The sequence below is a fragment of the Heterodontus francisci genome, chromosome 28 (assembly GCF_036365525.1).
Source record: "Heterodontus francisci isolate sHetFra1 chromosome 28, sHetFra1.hap1, whole genome shotgun sequence".
NCBI classification, from domain to species: Eukaryota; Metazoa; Chordata; class Chondrichthyes; order Heterodontiformes; family Heterodontidae; genus Heterodontus; species Heterodontus francisci.
The window spans coordinates 1,166,794-1,184,058 of record NC_090398.1 but is presented as its reverse complement, the minus strand read 5'-3'; the positions used below and the strand labels follow the sequence as shown (position 1 = coordinate 1,184,058).

The 17,265-nt window shown below is 59.0% G+C and overlaps 1 protein-coding gene across 1 annotated transcript in view; it reads left to right on the top strand.

Moving 5' to 3' along the window:
• LOC137385183 (syntaxin-3-like) overlaps positions 1-17,265 on the top strand; it is a 120,106-nt gene that overhangs the window by 78,953 nt on the left and 23,888 nt on the right. The window contains exons 6-7 of the mRNA XM_068060169.1: positions 1,915-2,023; positions 6,623-6,696. Coding sequence (XP_067916270.1) covers positions 1,915-2,023; positions 6,623-6,696 — 183 coding nt within the window. The remainder of the gene's footprint in view (positions 1-1,914; positions 2,024-6,622; positions 6,697-17,265) is intronic.

Genomic DNA, 17,265 nt, shown 5'->3' with positions numbered 1-17,265 from the left:
AGTGCAGAACTCCCTCAGTACTGACCCTCGGACATTGCAGCACTCCCTCAGTACTGACCCTCCGATAGTGCAGCACTCCCTCAGTCCTAATCCTCTGACAGTGCAGCACTCCCTCAGTACTGACCCTCTGACAGTGCAGCACTCCCTCAGTCCTAATCCTCTGACAGTGCAGCACTCCCTCAGTACTGACCCTCCGACATTGCAGCACTCCCTCAGTACTGACCCTCCAACAGTGCAGAACTCCCTCAGTACTGACCCTCGGACATTGCAGCACTCCCTCAGTACTGACCCTCCGATAGTGCAGCACTCCCTCAGTCCTAATCCTCTGACAGTGCAGCACTCCCTCAGTACTGACCCTCCAACAGTGCAGAACTCCCTCAGTACTGACCCTCTGACATTGCAGCACTCCCTCAGTACTGACCCTCCGATAGTGCAGCACTCCCTCAGTACTGACTCTCCGACAGTGGAGCACTCCCTCAGTACTGACCCTCTGACAGTGCAGCACTCCCTCAGTGCTGATCCTCTGACAGTGCAGCACTCCCTCAGTACTGACCCTCCGACAGTGCAGCACTCCCTCAGTAATGACCCTCCGACAGTGCAGCACTCCCTCAGTCCTGACCCTCCGACAGTGCAGCACTCCCTCAGTCCTGACCCTCCGACAGTGCAGCACTCCCTCAGTAATGACCCTCCGACAGTGCAGCACTCCCTCAGTCCTGACCCTCCGACAGTGCAGCACTCCCTCAGTCCTGACCCTCCGACAGTGCAGCACTCCCTCAATACTGACCCTCCGACAGTGCAGCACTCCCTCAGTACTGACCCTCTGACAGTGCAGCATTCCCTCAGTCCTGATCCTCTGACAGTGCAGCACTCCCTCAGTCCTAACCCTCTGACAGTGCAGCACTCCCTCAGTCCTGACCCTCCGACAGTGCAGCACTCCCTCAGTACTGACCCTCTGACAGTGCAGCATTCCCTCACTCCTGACCCTCCGACAGTGCAGCACTCCCTCAGTACTGACCCTCCGACAGTGCAGCACTCCCTCAGTCCTGACCCTCCGACAGTGCAGCATTCCCTCAGGACTGTCCCTCCGACAGTGCAGCACTCCCTCAGTACTGACCCTCTGACAGTGCAGCACTCCCTCAGGACTGACCCTCTGACAGTGCAGCACTCCCTCAGGACTGACCCTCCGACAGTGCAGCACTCCCTCAGGACTGACCCTCCGACAGTGCAGCACTCCCTCAGTACTGATCCTCTAACAGTGCAGCACTCCCTCAGGAATGACCCTCTGACAGTGCAGCACTCCCTCAGTACTGATCCTCTAACAGTGCAGCACTCCCTCAGGACTGACCCTCCGACAGTGCAGCACTCCCTCAGTACTGATCCTCTAACAGTGCAGCACTCCCTCAGGACTGACCCTCCGACAGTGCAGCACTCCCTCAGTACTGATCCTCTAACAGTGCAGCACTCCCTCAGGACTGACCCTCCGACAGTGCAGCACTCCCTCAGTACTGATCCTCTAACAGTGCAGCACTCCCTCAGGACTGACCCTCCGACAGTGCAGCACTCCCTCAGTACTGATCCTCTAACAGTGCAGCACTCCCTCAGTCCTGACCCTCTGACAATGCAGCACTCCTTGTGTATGGCCCTGTGCCTGTGTTGGGTGCAATGTTATGTTGAAGTTTCTGGAACTTCAGAGTGGGAGTCCGGGCAGTGCTCTGCAGGAATGGATTGGGATAGTTTGGGAAGCGCTTCTGTGTCTCTACCATTTCTGGCACGCTGAAGTGAAGTGGAAAGAGAAAGAAAGAGTGTGGAAGATGAGATATGGTGGTAAACGCCCCCAGCTGTCCACTCCCCATTGTTGAAGGATGTTTATACAATGAGCTGCTCCTCCCTACTTCTCCTTTGTCGCTCTTTCAGCATTCTGTGTTGTCCCGCAAGTTTGTGGACGTGATGACCAAATACAATGAGGCTCAGGTCGATTTCCGGGAGAGGAGTAAAGGTCGGATCCAGAGGCAGCTGGAAATCAGTGAGTAGACAGGGGACTGCCTTCACATAGACATGTGTGTGAATCCCATTGGAACTCTGATCACTCTGGGGTGTTTGTGTGTGAGCTTTCCCCAGTGTGTGTGTGTGTGTGTGTGTGTGTGTGTGTGTGTGTGTGTGTGTGTGTGTGTGTGTGTGTGTGTGTGTGTGTGTGTGTGTGTGTTTGTCCTTTACCCAGTGTGTGTGTGTGTGTGTGTGTGTGTGTGTGTGTGTGTGTGTTTGTCCTTTACCCAGTGTGTGTGTGTGTGTGTGTGTGTGTGTGTGATTGAGCTTTACCCAGTGTGTGTGTTTGTGTGATTGAGCTTTACCCAGTGTGTGTGTGTGTGTGTGTGTGATTGAGCTTTACCCAGTGTGTGTGTGTGTGTGATTGAGCTTTACCCAGTGTGTGTGTGTGTGTGATTGAGCTTTACCCAGTGTGTGTGTGTGTGTGATTGAGCTTTACCCAGTGTGTGTGTGTGTGTGATTGAGCTTTACCCAGTGTGTGTGTGTGTGTGTGTGTGTGTGTGTGATTGAGCTTTACCCAGTGTGTGTGTGTGTGTGATTGAGCTTTACCCAGTGTGTGTGTGTGTGTGTGTGTGTGTGTGTGTGTGTGTGTGTGTGTGTGATTGAGCTTTACCCAGTGTGTGTGTGTGTGTGATTGAGCTTTACCCAGTGTGTGTGTTTGTGTGATTGAGCTTTACCCAGTGTGTGTGTGTGTGTGTGTGTGATTGAGCTTTACCCAGTGTGTGTGTGTGTGTGTGTGTTTCAGATTTACCCAGTGTGTGTGATTGAGCTTTACCCAGTGTGTGTGTGTGTGTGTGTGTGTGTGTGTGATTGAGCTTTACTCAGTGTGTGTGTGTGTGTGATTGAGCTTTACCCAGTGTGTGTGTTTGTGTGATTGAGCTTTACCCAGTGTGTGTTTGTGTGATTGAGCTTTACCCAGTGTGTGTGTGTGTGTGTGTGTGTGTGTGTGTGTGTGTGTGTGTGATTGAGCTTTACTCAGTGTGTGTGTGTGTGTTTGTCCTTTACCCAGTGTGTGTGTGTGTGTGTGTGTGATTGAGCTTTACTCAGTGTGTGTGTGTGTGTGTGTGATTGAGCTTTACTCAGTGTGTGTGTGTGTGTTTCAGATTTACCCAGTGTGTGCGTGTGTGTGTTTGTCCTTTACCCAGTGTGTGTGTGTGTGTGTTTGTCCTTTACCCAGTGTGTGTGTGTGTGTGTTTGAGCTTTACCCAGTGTGTGTGTGTGTGTGTTTGTCCTTTACCCAGTGTGTGTGTGTGTGTGTTTGTCCTTTACCCAGTGTGTGTGTGTTTGAGCTTTACCCAGTGTGTGTGTGTGTGTGTTTGTCCTTTACCCAGTGTGTGTGTGTGTGTGTTTGTCCTTTACCCAGTGTGTGTGTGTGTGTGTTTGTCCTTTACCCAGTGTGTGTGTGTGTGTGTGTTTGTCCTTTACCCAGTGTGTGTGTGTGTGTGTTTGAGCTTTACCCAGTGTGTGTGTGTTTGTCCTTTACCCAGTGTGTGTGTGTGTGTGTGTGTGTGTGTGTGTGTGTGTGTGTGTGATTGAGCTTTACTCGGTGTGTGTGTGTGTGTGTGATTGAGCTTTACTCAGTGTGTGTGTGTGTGTTTGTCCTTTACCCAGTGTGTGTGTGTGTGTGTGTGTGATTGAGCTTTACCCAGTGTGTGTTTGTGTGATTGAGCTTTACCCAGTGTGTGTTTGTGTGTGTGTGTGTGTGATTGAGCTTTACCCAGTGTGTGTGTGTGTGTGTTTGTCCTTTACCCAGTGTGTGTGTGTGTTTGTTTGAGCTTTACCCAGTGTGTGTGTGTGTGTGTTTGTCCTTTACCCAGTGTGTGTGTGTGTGTGTTTGTCCTTTACCCAGTGTGTGTGTGTGTGTGTTTGAGCTTTACCCAGTGTGTGTGTGTGTGTGTTTGTCCTTTACCCAGTGTGTGTGTGTGTGTGTTTGTCCTTTACCCAGTGTGTGTGTGTGTGTGTGTTTGTCCTTTACCCAGTGTGTGTGTGTGTGTGTTTGAGCTTTACCCAGTGTGTGTGTGTGTGTGTTTGTCCTTTACCCAGTGTGTGTGTGTGTGTGTGTGTGTGTGTGTGTGTGTGATTGAGCTTTACTCGGTGTGTGTGTGTGTGTGTGATTGAGCTTTACTCAGTGTGTGTGTGTGTGTTTGTCCTTTACCCAGTGTGTGTGTGTGTGTGTGAGTGATTGAGCTTTACCCAGTGTGTGTTTGTGTGATTGAGCTTTACCCAGTGTGTGTTTGTGTGTGTGTGTGTGTGATTGAGCTTTACCCAGTGTGTGTGTGTGTGTGTGTGTGTGTGATTGAGCTTTACCCAGTGTGTGTTTGTGTGATTGAGCTTTACCCAGTGTGTGTTTGTGTGATTGAGCTTTACTCAGTGTGTGTGTGTGTGTTTGTCCTTTACCCAGTGTGTGTGTGTGTGTGTGTGTGATTGAGCTTTACCCAGTGTGTGTGTGTGTGTGTTTGAGCTTTACTCGGTGTGTGTGTGTGTGATTGAGCTTTACCCAGTGTGTGTGTGTGTGTGTGATTGAGCTTTACCCAATGTGTGTGTGTGTGTGTGTGTGTGTGTGTGATTGAGCTTTACCCAGTGTGTGTGTGTGTGTGATTGAGCTTTACCCAGTGTGTGTGTGTGTGTGATTGAGCTTTACCCAGTGTGTGTGTTTGTGTGATTGAGCTTTACCCAGTGTGTGTTTGTGTGATTGAGCTTTACCCAGTGTGTGTGTGTGTGTGTGTGTGTGTGTGTGTGTGTGTTTCAGATTTACCCATTGTGTGTGATTGAGCTTTACCCAGTGTGTGTTTGTGTGATTGAGCTTTACCCAGTGTGTGTGTGTGTGTGTGTGTGTGATTGAGCTTTACCCAGTGTGTGTGTGTGTGTGTGATTGAGCTTTACTCAGTGTGTGTGTGTGTTTGTCCTTTACCCAGTGTGTGTGTGTGTGTGTGTGTGTGTGTGTGATTGAGCTTTACTCGGTGTGTGTGTGTGTGTGATTGAGCTTTACCCAGTGTGTGTTTGTGTGATTGAGCTTTACCCAGTGTGTGTGTGTGTGTGTGTGTGTGTGTGTGTGTGTGTGTGTGTTTCAGATTTACCCAGTGTGTGTGATTGAGCTTTACCCAGTGTGTGTGTGTGTGTGTGTGTGTGTGTGTGTGTGTGTGTGTGTGTGATTGAGCTTTACTCAGTGTGTGTGTGTGTGTTTGTCCTTTACCCAGTGTGTGTGTGTGTGTGTGTGTGATTGAGCTTTACTCAGTGTGTGTGTGTGTGTGTGTGTGTGTGATTGAGCTTTACTCAGTGTGTGTGTGTGTGTTTCAGATTTACCCAGTGTGTGCGTGTGTGTGTTTGTCCTTTACCCAGTGTGTGTGTGTGTGTGTTTGTCCTTTACCCAGTGTGTGTGTGTGTGTGTTTGAGCTTTACCCAGTGTGTGTGTGTGTGTGTTTGTCCTTTACCCAGTGTGTGTGTGTGTGTGTTTGTCCTTTACCCAGTGTGTGTGTGTGTGTGTTTGAGCTTTACCCAGTGTGTGTGTGTGTGTGTTTGTCCTTTACCCAGTGTGTGTGTGTGTGTGTTTGTCCTTTACCCAGTGTGTGTGTGTGTGTGTGTTTGTCCTTTACCCAGTGTGTGTGTGTGTGTGTTTGAGCTTTACCCAGTGTGTGTGTGTGTGTGTTTGTCCTTTACCCAGTGTGTGTGTGTGTGTGTGTGTGTGTGTGTGTGTGTGTGTGTGATTGAGCTTTACTCGGTGTGTGTGTGTGTGTGTGATTGAGCTTTACTCAGTGTGTGTGTGTGTGTTTGTCCTTTACCCAGTGTGTGTGTGTGTGTGTGTGTGATTGAGCTTTACTCAGTGTGTGTGTGTGTGATTGAGCTTTACTCAGTGTGTGTGTGTGTTTCAGATTTACCCAGTGTGTGCGTGTGTGTGTTTGTCCTTTACCCAGTGTGTGTGTGTGTGTGTTTGTCCTTTACCCAGTGTGTGTGTTTGTCCTTTACCCAGTGTGTGTGTGTGTGTGTTTGTCCTTTACCCAGTGTGTGTGTGTGTGTGTTTGTCCTTTACCCAGTGTGTGTGTGTGTGTGTTTGTCCTTTACCCAGTGTGTGTGTGTGTGTGTGTTTGTCCTTTACCCAGTGTGTGTGTGTGTGTGTTTGTCCTTTACCCAGTGTGTGTGTGTGTGTGTTTGAGCTTTACCCAGTGTGTGTGTGTGTGTGTTTGTCCTTTACCCAGTGTGTGTGTGTGTGTGTTTGTCCTTTACCCAGTGTGTGTGTGTGTGTTTGTCCTTTACCCAGTGTGTGTGTGTGTGTGTGTTTGAGCTTTACCCAGTGTGTGTGTGTGTGTGTTTGTCCTTTACCCAGTGTGTGTGTGTGTGTGTTTGTCCTTTACCCAGTGTGTGTGTGTGTGTGTGTGTTTGAGCTTTACCCAGTGTGTGTGTGTGTGTGTTTGTCCTTTACCCAGTGTGTGTGTGTGTGTGTGACCATTACCCAGTGTGTGTGTGTGTTTGACCATTACCCAGTGTGTGTGTGTGTGAGATGTATAATTGAGGGAGTGCATGGGATCGATCTGTGCCTCTGTCTCTAACCTCCTCCTCTCCCTCTCCCTCCACCCTCGTTCAGCTGGAAAGGCCACCACGGATGAACAGCTTGAGGAGATGTTGGAAAGTGGAAATCCAGCCATCTTCACTTCTGGGGTAAGAGAATTGGATTCACACCATCCCTTCTCCCTCCACTTCGCCCCTCCCCCCACTTCCCAACCCCCTCCCTCCACTTCCACCCTCCCCCACTTCCCCACCCCCTCCCTCCACTTCCCCCCACCCCCACCTCCCCACCCCCTCCCTCCACTTCCACCCTCCCCCACTTCCCCTCTCCAATTCCCCCCTACCCTTCCCCTTTCCCCCTTCACTTCCAATCTCTACTTCCCATCTCCCCCGCCACATCTCCCTTTCCCCCTCCACTTCCCCTCTCCCTTTCCCCCTGTCCCCCTCCACTTCCCCCCTCCCCCTGCACTTCCCTCCTCCCCTCCACTTCCCTCTCCCCCATCACTTCCCCATTCACCCTCCACTTCACCTCCACCTCCCCACTCCCCCTGCACTTCCCTCCACCCCTCCACTTCCCTCTCCCCCATCACTTCACCATTCACCCTCCACTTCACCTCCACCTTCCCTCTCCCCATTCACTTCCCCTTTCCCCTCCACCTCCCCTCTCCCCCTCCACTTCCCGTCTCCTCCTCCACTTCCCCTCTCTCCCTTCACATCCCCTCTCCACATCCCCTCTCCCCCTCCAGCTCCCCTCTCCACTTCCCCTCTCCACTTCCCCTCTCCCCCTCCACTTCCCCTCTCCCTTTCCCCCTGTCCTCTCCACTTCCCCCCTCCTCCTCCACTTCCCCCCTCCCCCTGCACTTCCCTCCTCCCCTCCACTTCGCTCTCCCCCATCACTTCCCCATTCACCCTCCACTTCCCCTCCACCTCCCCTCTCCCCCTCCACTTCCCGTCTCCACCTCCACTTCCCATCTCACCCTCCACATCCCCTCTCCCCCTCCACATCCCCTCTCACTTCCCGTCTCTCCCTTCACATTCCCTCTACCCCACCAATTCCTCTCTCCACTTCCCCTCTCCCCTCCACTTCCCCTCTCCACTTCCCCATTCCCCCTCCACTTCCTCTCTCCACTTCCCCTCTCCCCCTCCACTTCCCCCTCTCCCCCTCCACTTCCCCCTCTCCCCCTCCACTTCCTCTCTCCACTTCCCCTCTCCCCCTCCACTTCCCCCTCTCCCCCTCCACTTCCCCCTCTCCCTCTTCACTTCCCCCTCTCCCCCTCCACTTCCCACTCTCCCTCTCCACTTCCCCCTCTCCCCCTCCACTTCCCACTCTCCCTCTCCACATCCCCCTCTCCCCTCCACTTCCACTCTCCCTCTCCACTTCCCCCTCTCCCCATCCACTTCCCACTCTCCCTCTCCACTTCCACCTCTCCCCCTCCACTTCCCCTCTCCCTCTCCACTTCCCCCTCTCCCCCTCCACTTCCCACTCTCCCTCTCCACTTCCCCTCTCCCCCTCCACTTCCACCTCTCCGCCTCCACTTCCCCTCTCCCCCTCCACTTCCCCCTCTCCCCCTCCACTTCCACCTCTCCCCCTCCACTTCCCCTCTCCCTCTCCACTTCCCCCTCTCCCCCTCCACTTCCCACTCTCCCTCTCCACTTCCCCTCTCCCCCTCCACTTCCCCTCTCCCCCTCCACTTCCCCCTCTCCCCCTCCACTACCCACTCTCCCTCTCCACTTCCCCTCTCCCCCTCCACTTCCCCCTCTCCCCCTCCACTTTCCCTCTCCACTTCCCCCTCTCCCTCTCCACTTCCCCCGCTCCCCTTCCACTTCCCCCTCTCCCTCTCCACTTCCCCCTCTCCCTCTCCACTTCCCCCTCTCCCCTCCACTTCCCCCTCTCCCCCTCCACTTCCGCTCTCCCCCTCCACTTCCACCTCTCCCCCTCCACTTCCCACTCTCCCCCTCCACTTCCACCTCTCCCCCTCCACTTCCCCTCTCCCCCTCCACTTCCACCTCTCCCCCTCCACTTCCCCTCTCCCCTCCACTTCCCCTCTCTTCCTCCACTTCCCCCTCTCCCCTCCACTTCCCCCTCTCCCTCTCCACTTCCCCTCTCCCCTCCACTTCCCCTCTCTTCCTCCACTTCCCCCTCTCCCCTCCACTTCCCCCTCTCCCCCTCCACTTCCCCTCTCCCCCTCCACTTCCCCTCTCCCTCTCCACTTCCACCTCTCCCCCTCCACCTCCACCTCTCCCCCTCCACTTCCCACTCTCCCCCTCCACTTCCACCTCTCCCCCTCCACTTCCCCTCTCCCCCTCCACTTCCCCTCTCTTCCTCCACTTCCCCCTCTCCCCTGCACTTCCCCCTCTCCCCCTCCAATTCCACCTCTCCCCCTCCACTTCCCACTCTCCCCCTCCACTTCCACCTCTCCGCCTCCACTTCCCCTCTCCCCCTCCACTTCCCCTCTCTTCCTCCACTTCCCCCTCTCCCCCTCCACTTCCACCTCTCCCCCTCCACTTCCCACTCTCCCTCTCCACTTCCCCCTCACCCCCTCCACTTCCCACTTTCCTCTTTCCCTCTCCACTTCCCCTCTCCCCCTCCACTTCCCCTCTCCCTCTCCACTTCCCCCTCTCCCCTTCCACTTCCCCCTCTCCCTCTCCACTTCCCCCTCTCCCTCTCCACTTCCCCCTCTCCCCCTCCACTTCCCCTCTCCCCCTCCACTTCCACCTCTCCCCCTCCACTTCCCACTCTCCCCCTCCACTTCCACCTCTCCCCCTCCACTTCCCCTCTCCCCCTCCACTTCCCCTCTCTTCCTCTACTTCCCCCTCTCCCCTCCACTTCCCCCTCTCCCCACCACTTCCACCTCTCCCCCTCCACTTCCACCTCTCCCCCTCCACTTCCCACTCTCCCCCTCCACTTCCACTCTCCCCTGCACTTCCCCCTCTCCCCCTCCACTTCCACCTCTCCCCCTCCACTTCCCACTCTCCCCCTCCACTTCCACCTCTCCCCCTCCACTTCCCCTCTCCCCCTCCACTTCCCCTCTCTACCTCCACTCCCCCCCTCCCCCTCCACTTCCACCTCTCCCCCTCCACTTCCCCTCTCCCTCTCCACTTCCCCCTCTCCCCCTCCACTTCCCACTCTCCTTCTCCACTTCCCCTCTCCCCCTCCACTTCCCCTCTCCCCCTCCACTTCCCCCTCTCCCCCTCCACGTCCCACTCTCCCCCTCCACTTCCACCTCTCCCCCTCCACTTCCCACTCTCCCTCTCCACTTCCCCTCTCCCCCTCCACTTCCCCCTCTCCCCCTCCACTTTCCCTCTCCACTTCCCACTCTCCCCTCCACTTCCCCTCTCCCCCTCCACTTTCCCTCTCCACTTCCCCTCTCCCCCTCCACTTCCCCCTCTCCCCCTCCACTTTCCCTCTCCACTTCCCACTCTCCCTCTCCACTTCCCCTCTCCCCCTCCACTTGCCCCTCTCCCCCTCCACTTCCCCTCTCCCCCTCCACTTCCCACTCTCCCTCTCCACTTCCCCTCTCCCCCTCCACTTCCACCTCTCCCCCTCCACTTCCCACTCTCCCCCTCCACTTCCACCTCTCCCCTTCCACTTCCCCTCTCCCCTCCACTTCCCCTCTCTTCCTCCACTTCCCCCTCTCCCCTCCACTTCCCCCTCTCCCCCTCCACTTCCCACTCGCCCCCTCCACTTCCCACTCTCCCCCTCCACTTCCACCTCTCCCCCTCCACTTCCACCTCACCCCCTCCACTTCCCCTCTCCCCCTCCACTTCCCCTCTCTTCCTCCACTTCCCCCGCTCCCCTCCACTTCCCCCTCTCCCCCTCCACTTCCCCTCTCCCCCTCCACTTCCCCTCCACCTCCCCTCTCCCCCTCCACTTCCCGTCTCCTCCTCCACTTCCCCTCTCTCCCTTCACATCCCCTCTCCACATCCCCTCTCCACTTCCCCCTCCACCTCCCCTCTCCCCCTCCACTTCCCCTCTCACCCTCCACTTCCCCTCTCACCCTCCACATCCCCTCTCCCCCTCCACATCCCCTCTCACTTCCCGTCTCTCCCTTCACATTCCCTCTCCCCCTCCAATTCCTCTCTCCACTTCCCCTCTCCCCTCCACTTCCCTCTCCACTTCCCCATTCCCCCTCCACTTCCTCTCTCCACTTCCCCTCTCCCCTCCATTTCCCCCTCTCCCCCTCCACTTCCCCCTCTCCCTCTCCACTTCCCCCTCTCCCTCCACTTCCCACTCTCCCTCTCCACTTCCTCTCTCCACTTCCCCTCTCCCCCTCCACTTCCCCCTCTCCCTCTCCACTTCTCCCTCTCCCCCTCCACTTCCCACTCCCCCTCTCCACTTCCCCCTCTCCCCTCCACTTCCACTCTCCCTCTCCACTGCCCCCTCTCCCCATCCACTTCCCACTCTCCCTCTCCACTTCCCCTCTCCCCCTCCACTTCCCCCTCTCCCCCTCCACTTCCCCCTCTCCCTCTCCACTTCCCCCTCTCCCTCTCCACTTCCCCCTCTCCCCTTCCACTTCCCCCTCTCCCTCTCCACTTCCCCTCTCTTCCTCCACTTCCCCCCTCTCCCCTCCACTTCCCCTCTCCCCCTCCACTTCCACCTCTCCCCCTCCACTTCCCACTCTCCCCTCCACTTCCACCTCTCCCCCTCCACTTCCCCTCTCCCCCTCCACTTCCCCTCTCTTCCTCCACTTCCCCCTCTCCCCTCCACTTCCCCCTCTCCCCCTCCACTTCCCCTCTCCCCCTCCACTTCCCACTCTCCTTCTCCACTTCCCCTCTCCCCCTCCACTTCCCCTCTCCCCCTCCACTTCCCCCTCTCCCCCTCCACGTCCCACTCTCCCCCTCCACTTCCACCTCTCCCCTCCACTTCCCACTCTCCCTCTCCACTTCCCCTCTCCCCCTCCACTTCCCCCTCTCCCCCTCCACTTCCCTCTCCACTTCCACTCTCCCCTCCACTTCCCCTCTCCCCCTCCACTTTCCCTCTCCACTTCCCCTCTCCCCCTCCACTTCCCCTCTCTTCCTCCACTTCACCCTCTCCCCTCCACTTCCCCCTCTCCCCCTCCACTTCCCCTCTCCCCCTCCACTTCCCCTCTCTTCCTCCACTTCCCCTCTCTTCCTCCACTTCCCCTCTCCCCTCCACTTCCCCTCTCCCCCTCCACTTTCCCTCTCCACTTCCCCCTCCACTTCCCCTTTCCCCCTCCACTTTCCCTCTCCACTTCCACTCTCGCCTCCACTTCCCCTCTCCCCTCCACCTTCCCTCTCCACTTCCCCTCTCCCCCTCCACTTCCCCCTCTCCCCCTCCACTTTCCCTCTCCACTTCCCACTCTCCCTCTCCACTTCCCCTCTCACCCTCCACTTCCCCCTCTCCCCCTCCACTTCCCCTCTCCCCCTCCACTTTCCCTCTCCACTTCCCACTCTCCCCTCCACTTCCCCTCTCCCCCTCCACTTTCCCTCTCCACTTCCCCTCTCCCCCTCCACTTCCCACTCCCCCTCTCCACTTCCCCTCTCCTCCTCCACTTCCCCCTCTCCCCCTCCACTTCCCCTCTCCCCCTCCACTTCCCACTCTCCCTCTCCACTTCCCTCTCCCTCTCCACTTCCCACTCTCCCTCTCCACTTCCCCTCTCCCCCTCCACTTCCCCCTCTCCCCCTCCACTTCCCCTCTCCCCCTCCACTTCCCACTCTCCCTCTCCACTTCCCCTCTCCCCCTCCACTTCCACCTCTCCCCCTCCACTTCCCACTCTCCCCCTCCACTTCCACCTCTCCCCTTCCACTTCCCCTCTCCCCCTCCACTTCCCCTCTCTTCCTCCACTTCCCCCTCTCCCCTCCACTTCCCCCTCTCCCCCTCCACTTCCCACTCTCCCCCTCCACTTCCCACTCTCCCCCTCCACTTCCACCTCTCCCCCTCCACTTCCACCTCACCCCCTCCACTTCCCCTCTCCCCCTCCACTTCCCCTCTCTTCCTCCACTTCCCCCTCTCCCCTCCACTTCCCCCTCTCCCCCTCCACTTCCCCTCTCCCCCTCCACTTCCCCTCCACCTCCCCTCTCCCCCTCCACTTCCCGTCTCCTCCTCCACTTCCCCTCTCTCCCTTCACATCCCCTCTCCACATCCCCTCTCCACTTCCCCCTCCACCTCCCCTCTCCCCCTCCACTTCCCCTCTCACCCTCCACTTCCCCTCTCACCCTCCACATCCCCTCTCCCCCTCCACATCCCCTCTCACTTCCCGTCTCTCCCTTCACATTCCCTCTCCCCCTCCAATTCCTCTCTCCACTTCCCCTCTCCCCTCCACTTCCCCTCTCCACTTCCCCATTCCCCCTCCACTTCCTCTCTCCACTTCCCCTCTCCCCCTCCATTTCCCCCTCTCCCCCTCCACTTCCCCCTCTCCCTCTCCACTTCCCCCTCTCCCCTCCACTTCCCACTCTCCCTCTCCACTTCCTCTCTCCACTTCCCCTCTCCCCCTCCACTTCCCCTCTCCCTCTCCACTTCCCCCTCTCCCCCTCCACTTCCCACTCCCCCTCTCCACTTCCCCCTCTCCCCTCCACTTCCACTCTCCCTCTCCACTTCCCCCTCTCCCCCTCCACTCCCCTCTCCCCCTCCACTTCCCTCTTTTCCTCCACTTCCCCTCTCTTCCTCCACTTCCCCCTCTCCCCCTCCACTTCCCCTCTCCCCTCCCACTTTCCTCTCCACTTCCCCCTCCACTTCCCCTCTCCCCCTCCACTTTCCCTCTCCACTTCCCACTCTCGCTTCCACTTCCCCTCTCCCCCTCCACCTTCCCTCTCCACTTCCCCTCTCCCCCTCCACTTCCCCCTCTCCCCCTCCACTTTCCCTCTCCACTTCCCACTCTCCCTCTCCACTTCCCCTCTCCCCCTCCACTTCCCCCTCTCCCCCTCCACTTCCCTCTCCACTTCCCACTCTCCCTCCACTTCCCCTCTCCCCCTCCACTTTCCCTCTCCATTTCCCCTCTCCCCCTCCACTTCCCACTCCCCCTCTCCACTTCCCCTCTCCTCCTCCACTTCCCCCTCTCCCCCTCCACTTCCCCTCTCCCCCTCCACTTCCACTCTCCCTCTCCACTTCCCCTCTCCCTCTCCACTTCCCCTCTCCCCCTCCACTTCCCCTCTCCCCCTCCACTTTCCCTCTCCACTTCCCCTCCCCCCTCCACTTCCCCTCTCCTCCTCCACTTTCTCTCTCCACTTCCCCTCTCCCCCTCCACCTCCCACTCTCCCCTCCACTTCCCCTCTCCCCCTCCACTTCCCCTCTCCCCCTCCACCTCCCACTCTCCCCTCCACTTCCTCTCTCCCCCTCCACTTCCCCTCTCCCCCTCCACTTCCCCTCTCCCCCTCCACCTCCCCCTCTCCTCTCCACTTCCCACTCTCCCTCTCCACTTCCCACTCTCCCCCTCCACTTCCCACTCTGCCCTCCACTTCCCCTCTCCCCCTCCACTTTCCCCCTCCACCTCCCAGTCTCCCCTCCACTTCCCCTCTCCCCCTCCACTTCCCCTCTTCCCCTCCACTTTCCCTCTCCACTTCCCCTCTCCCCCTCCACTTCCCACTCTCCCTCTCCACTTCCCCTCTCCCCTCCACTTCCCACTCTCCCTCTACACTTCCCCTCTGCCCCTCCACTTCCCCTCTCCCCCTCCACTTCCCCTCTCCTCCTCCACTTTCTCTCTCCACTTCCCCTCTCCCCCTCCACCTCCCACTCTCCCCTCCACTTCCCTCTCCCCCTCCACTTCCCCTCTCCCCCTCCACCTCCCACTCTCCCCTCCACTTCCTCTCTCCCCCTCCACTTCCCCTCTCCCCCTCCACTTCCCCTCTCCCCCTCCACCTCCCCCTCTCCCTCTCCACTTCCCACTCTCCCTCTCCACTTCCCACTCTCCCCCCTCCACTTCCCACTCTGCCCTCCACTTCCCCTCTCCCCCTCCACTTTCCCCCTCCACCTCCCAGTCTCCCCTCCACTTCCCCTCTCCCCCTCCACTTCCCCTCTCCCCCTCCACTTTCCCTCTCCACTTCCCCTCTCCCCCTCCACTTCCCACTCTCCCTCTCCACTTCCCCTCTCCCCCTCCACTTCCCACTCTCCCTCTACACTTCCCCTCTGCCCCTCCACTTCCCCTCTCCCCCTCCACTTCCCCTCTCCACTTCCCCTCTCCACTTCCCCTCTCCCCCTCCACTTCCCCTCTCCCCCTCCACTTTCCCTCTCCACTTCCCACTCTCCCCTCCACTTCCCCTCTCCCCCTCCACTTTCCCTCTCCACTTCCCCTCTCCCCCCTCCAGTTCCCCCTCTCCCCCTCCACTTTCCCTCTCCACTTCCCACTCTCCCTCTCCACTTCCCCTCTCCCCCTCCACTTCCCACTCTCCCTCTCCACTTCCCCTCTCCCCCTCCACTTTCCCTCTCCCCCTCCACTTCCCCTCTCCCCCTCCACTTCCCCCCTCCACTTCCCACTCTCCTTCTCCACTTTCACTCTCCCCCTCCACTTCCCCTCTCCCCTCCACTTCCCACTCTCCCTCTCCACTTCCCCTCTCCCCCTCCACTTCCCCTCTCCCCCTCCACTTCCCCTCTCCCCCTCCACTTTCCCTCTCCACTTCCCCTCTCCCCCTCCACTTCTCCCTCTCCCCCTCCACTTTCCCCCTCCACTTCCCACTCTCCCTCTCCACTTCCCCTCTCCCCCTCCACTTCCACTCTCCCCCTCCACTTCCCCACTCCCCCTCCACTTTCCCTCTCCACTTCCCCTCTCCCCCTCCACTTCCCCCTCTCCCCCTCCACTTCCCACTCTCCCTCTCCACTTCCCCCTCTCCCCTCCACTTCCCCTCTCCCCCTCCACTTCCCCCTCCCCCTCCACTTCCCCTCTCCCCCTCCACTTCCCCTCTCCCCCTCCACTTCCCCCCCTCCCCCCTCCACTTCCCCTCTCCCCCTCCACTTCCCACTCTCCCTCTCCACTTCCCCCTCTCCCCTCCACTTCCCCTCTCCCCTTCACTTCCCCTCTCCCCCTCCACTTCCCACTCTCCCTCTCCACTTCCCCATCTCCCCTCCACTTCCCCTCTCCCCCTCCACTTCCCCCTCTCCCCCTCCACTTCCCCCTCTCCCTCTCCACTTCCCCCTCTCCCCTCCACTTCCCCTCTCCCCCTCCACTTCCCCTCTCCCCCTCCACTTCCCCCTCTCCCCCTCCACTTCCCACTCTCCCACTCCACTTCCCCTCTCCCCCTCCACTTCTCCCTCTCCCCCTCCACTTCCCCCTCTCCCCCTCCACTTCCCCTCTCCCCCTCCACTTCCCCTCTCTTCCTCCACTTCCCCCTCTCCCTCTCCACTTCCCCCTCTCCCCTCCACTTCCCCTCTCCCCTCCACTTCATCTCTCCCCCTCCACTTCCCCCTCTCCCCCTCCACCTCCCCCTCTCCCCCTCCACTTCCCCCTCTCCCCCTCCACTTCCCCCTCTCCCCCTCCACTTCCCCTCTCCCCCTCCACTTCCCCTCTCCCCCTCCACTTCCCACTCTCCCCCTCCACTTCCCACTCTCCCTCTCCACTTCCCCCTCTCCCCTCCACTTCCCCTCTCCCCCTCCACTTTCCCCTCTCCCACTCCACTTCCCCCTCTCCCACTCCACTTCCCCCTCTCCCTCTCCACTTCCCCCTCTCCCCTCCACTTCCCCTCTCCCCCTCCACTTCCCCCTCTCCCACTGAACTTCCCCCTCTCCCCTCCACTTCCCCTCTCCCCTCCACTTCCCCTCTCCCCCTCCACTTCCCCCTCTCCCATTCCACTTCCCACTCTCCCCCTCCACTTCCCCTCTCCCCCTCCACTTCCCACTCGCCCTCTCCACTTCCCCTCTCCCCTCCACTTCCCCTCTCCCCCCCACTTCCCCCTCTCCCCTCCACTTCCCCTCTCCCCCTCCACTTCCCCCTCTCCCCCTCCACTCCCCACTCTCCCTCTCCACTTCCCCCTCTCCCCCTCCACTTCCCCCTCTCCCCTCCACTTCCCCTCTCCCTCTCCACTTCCCCTCTCCCTCTCCACTTCCCCCTCTCCCCCTCCACTTCCCACTGTCCCTCTCCACTTCCCCTCTCCCCTCCACTTCCCCTCTCCCCCTCCACTTCCCACTCTCCCTCTCCACTTCCCCTCTCCCCCTCTCCCCTCCACTTCCCACTCTCCCTCTCCACTTCCCCCCTCCCCCTCCACTTCCCCTCTCCCCCTCCACTTCCCCTCTCCCCCTCCACTTCCACTCTCCCCTCCACTTCCCCTCTCCTCCTCCACTTCCCACTCTCCCCCTCCACTTCCACTCTCCCCCTCCACTTCCCCTCTCCCCCTCCACTTCCCCTCTCCCCTTCCACTTCCCCTCTCCCCCTCCACTTCCACTCTCCACCTCCACTTCCCCTCTCCCCCTCCACCTCCCCTCTCCCCCTCCACTTCCCCTCTCCCCCTCCACTTCCCCTCTCCCCCTTCCACTTCCCCTCTCCCCCTTCCACTTCCCCTCTCCCCCTCCACTTCCCCTCTCCTCGTCCACTTCCCCTCTCCTCCTCCACTTCCCCTCTCCTCCTCCACTTCCCCTCTCCCCCTCCACTTCCCCTCTCCGCCTCCACTTCCCCCCTACCCTTACATTTCCCCTCTCCCCCTCCACTTCCCCGCTCCCCCTCCACTTCCCCCCTACCCTTACACTTCCCCTCTCCCCCTCCACTTACCCTCCTCCCTCCCTCCCTCCACTTCTCTCCTGTCTCCATCCACTTCCCTCCAATCTCCCTCTACTTCTCT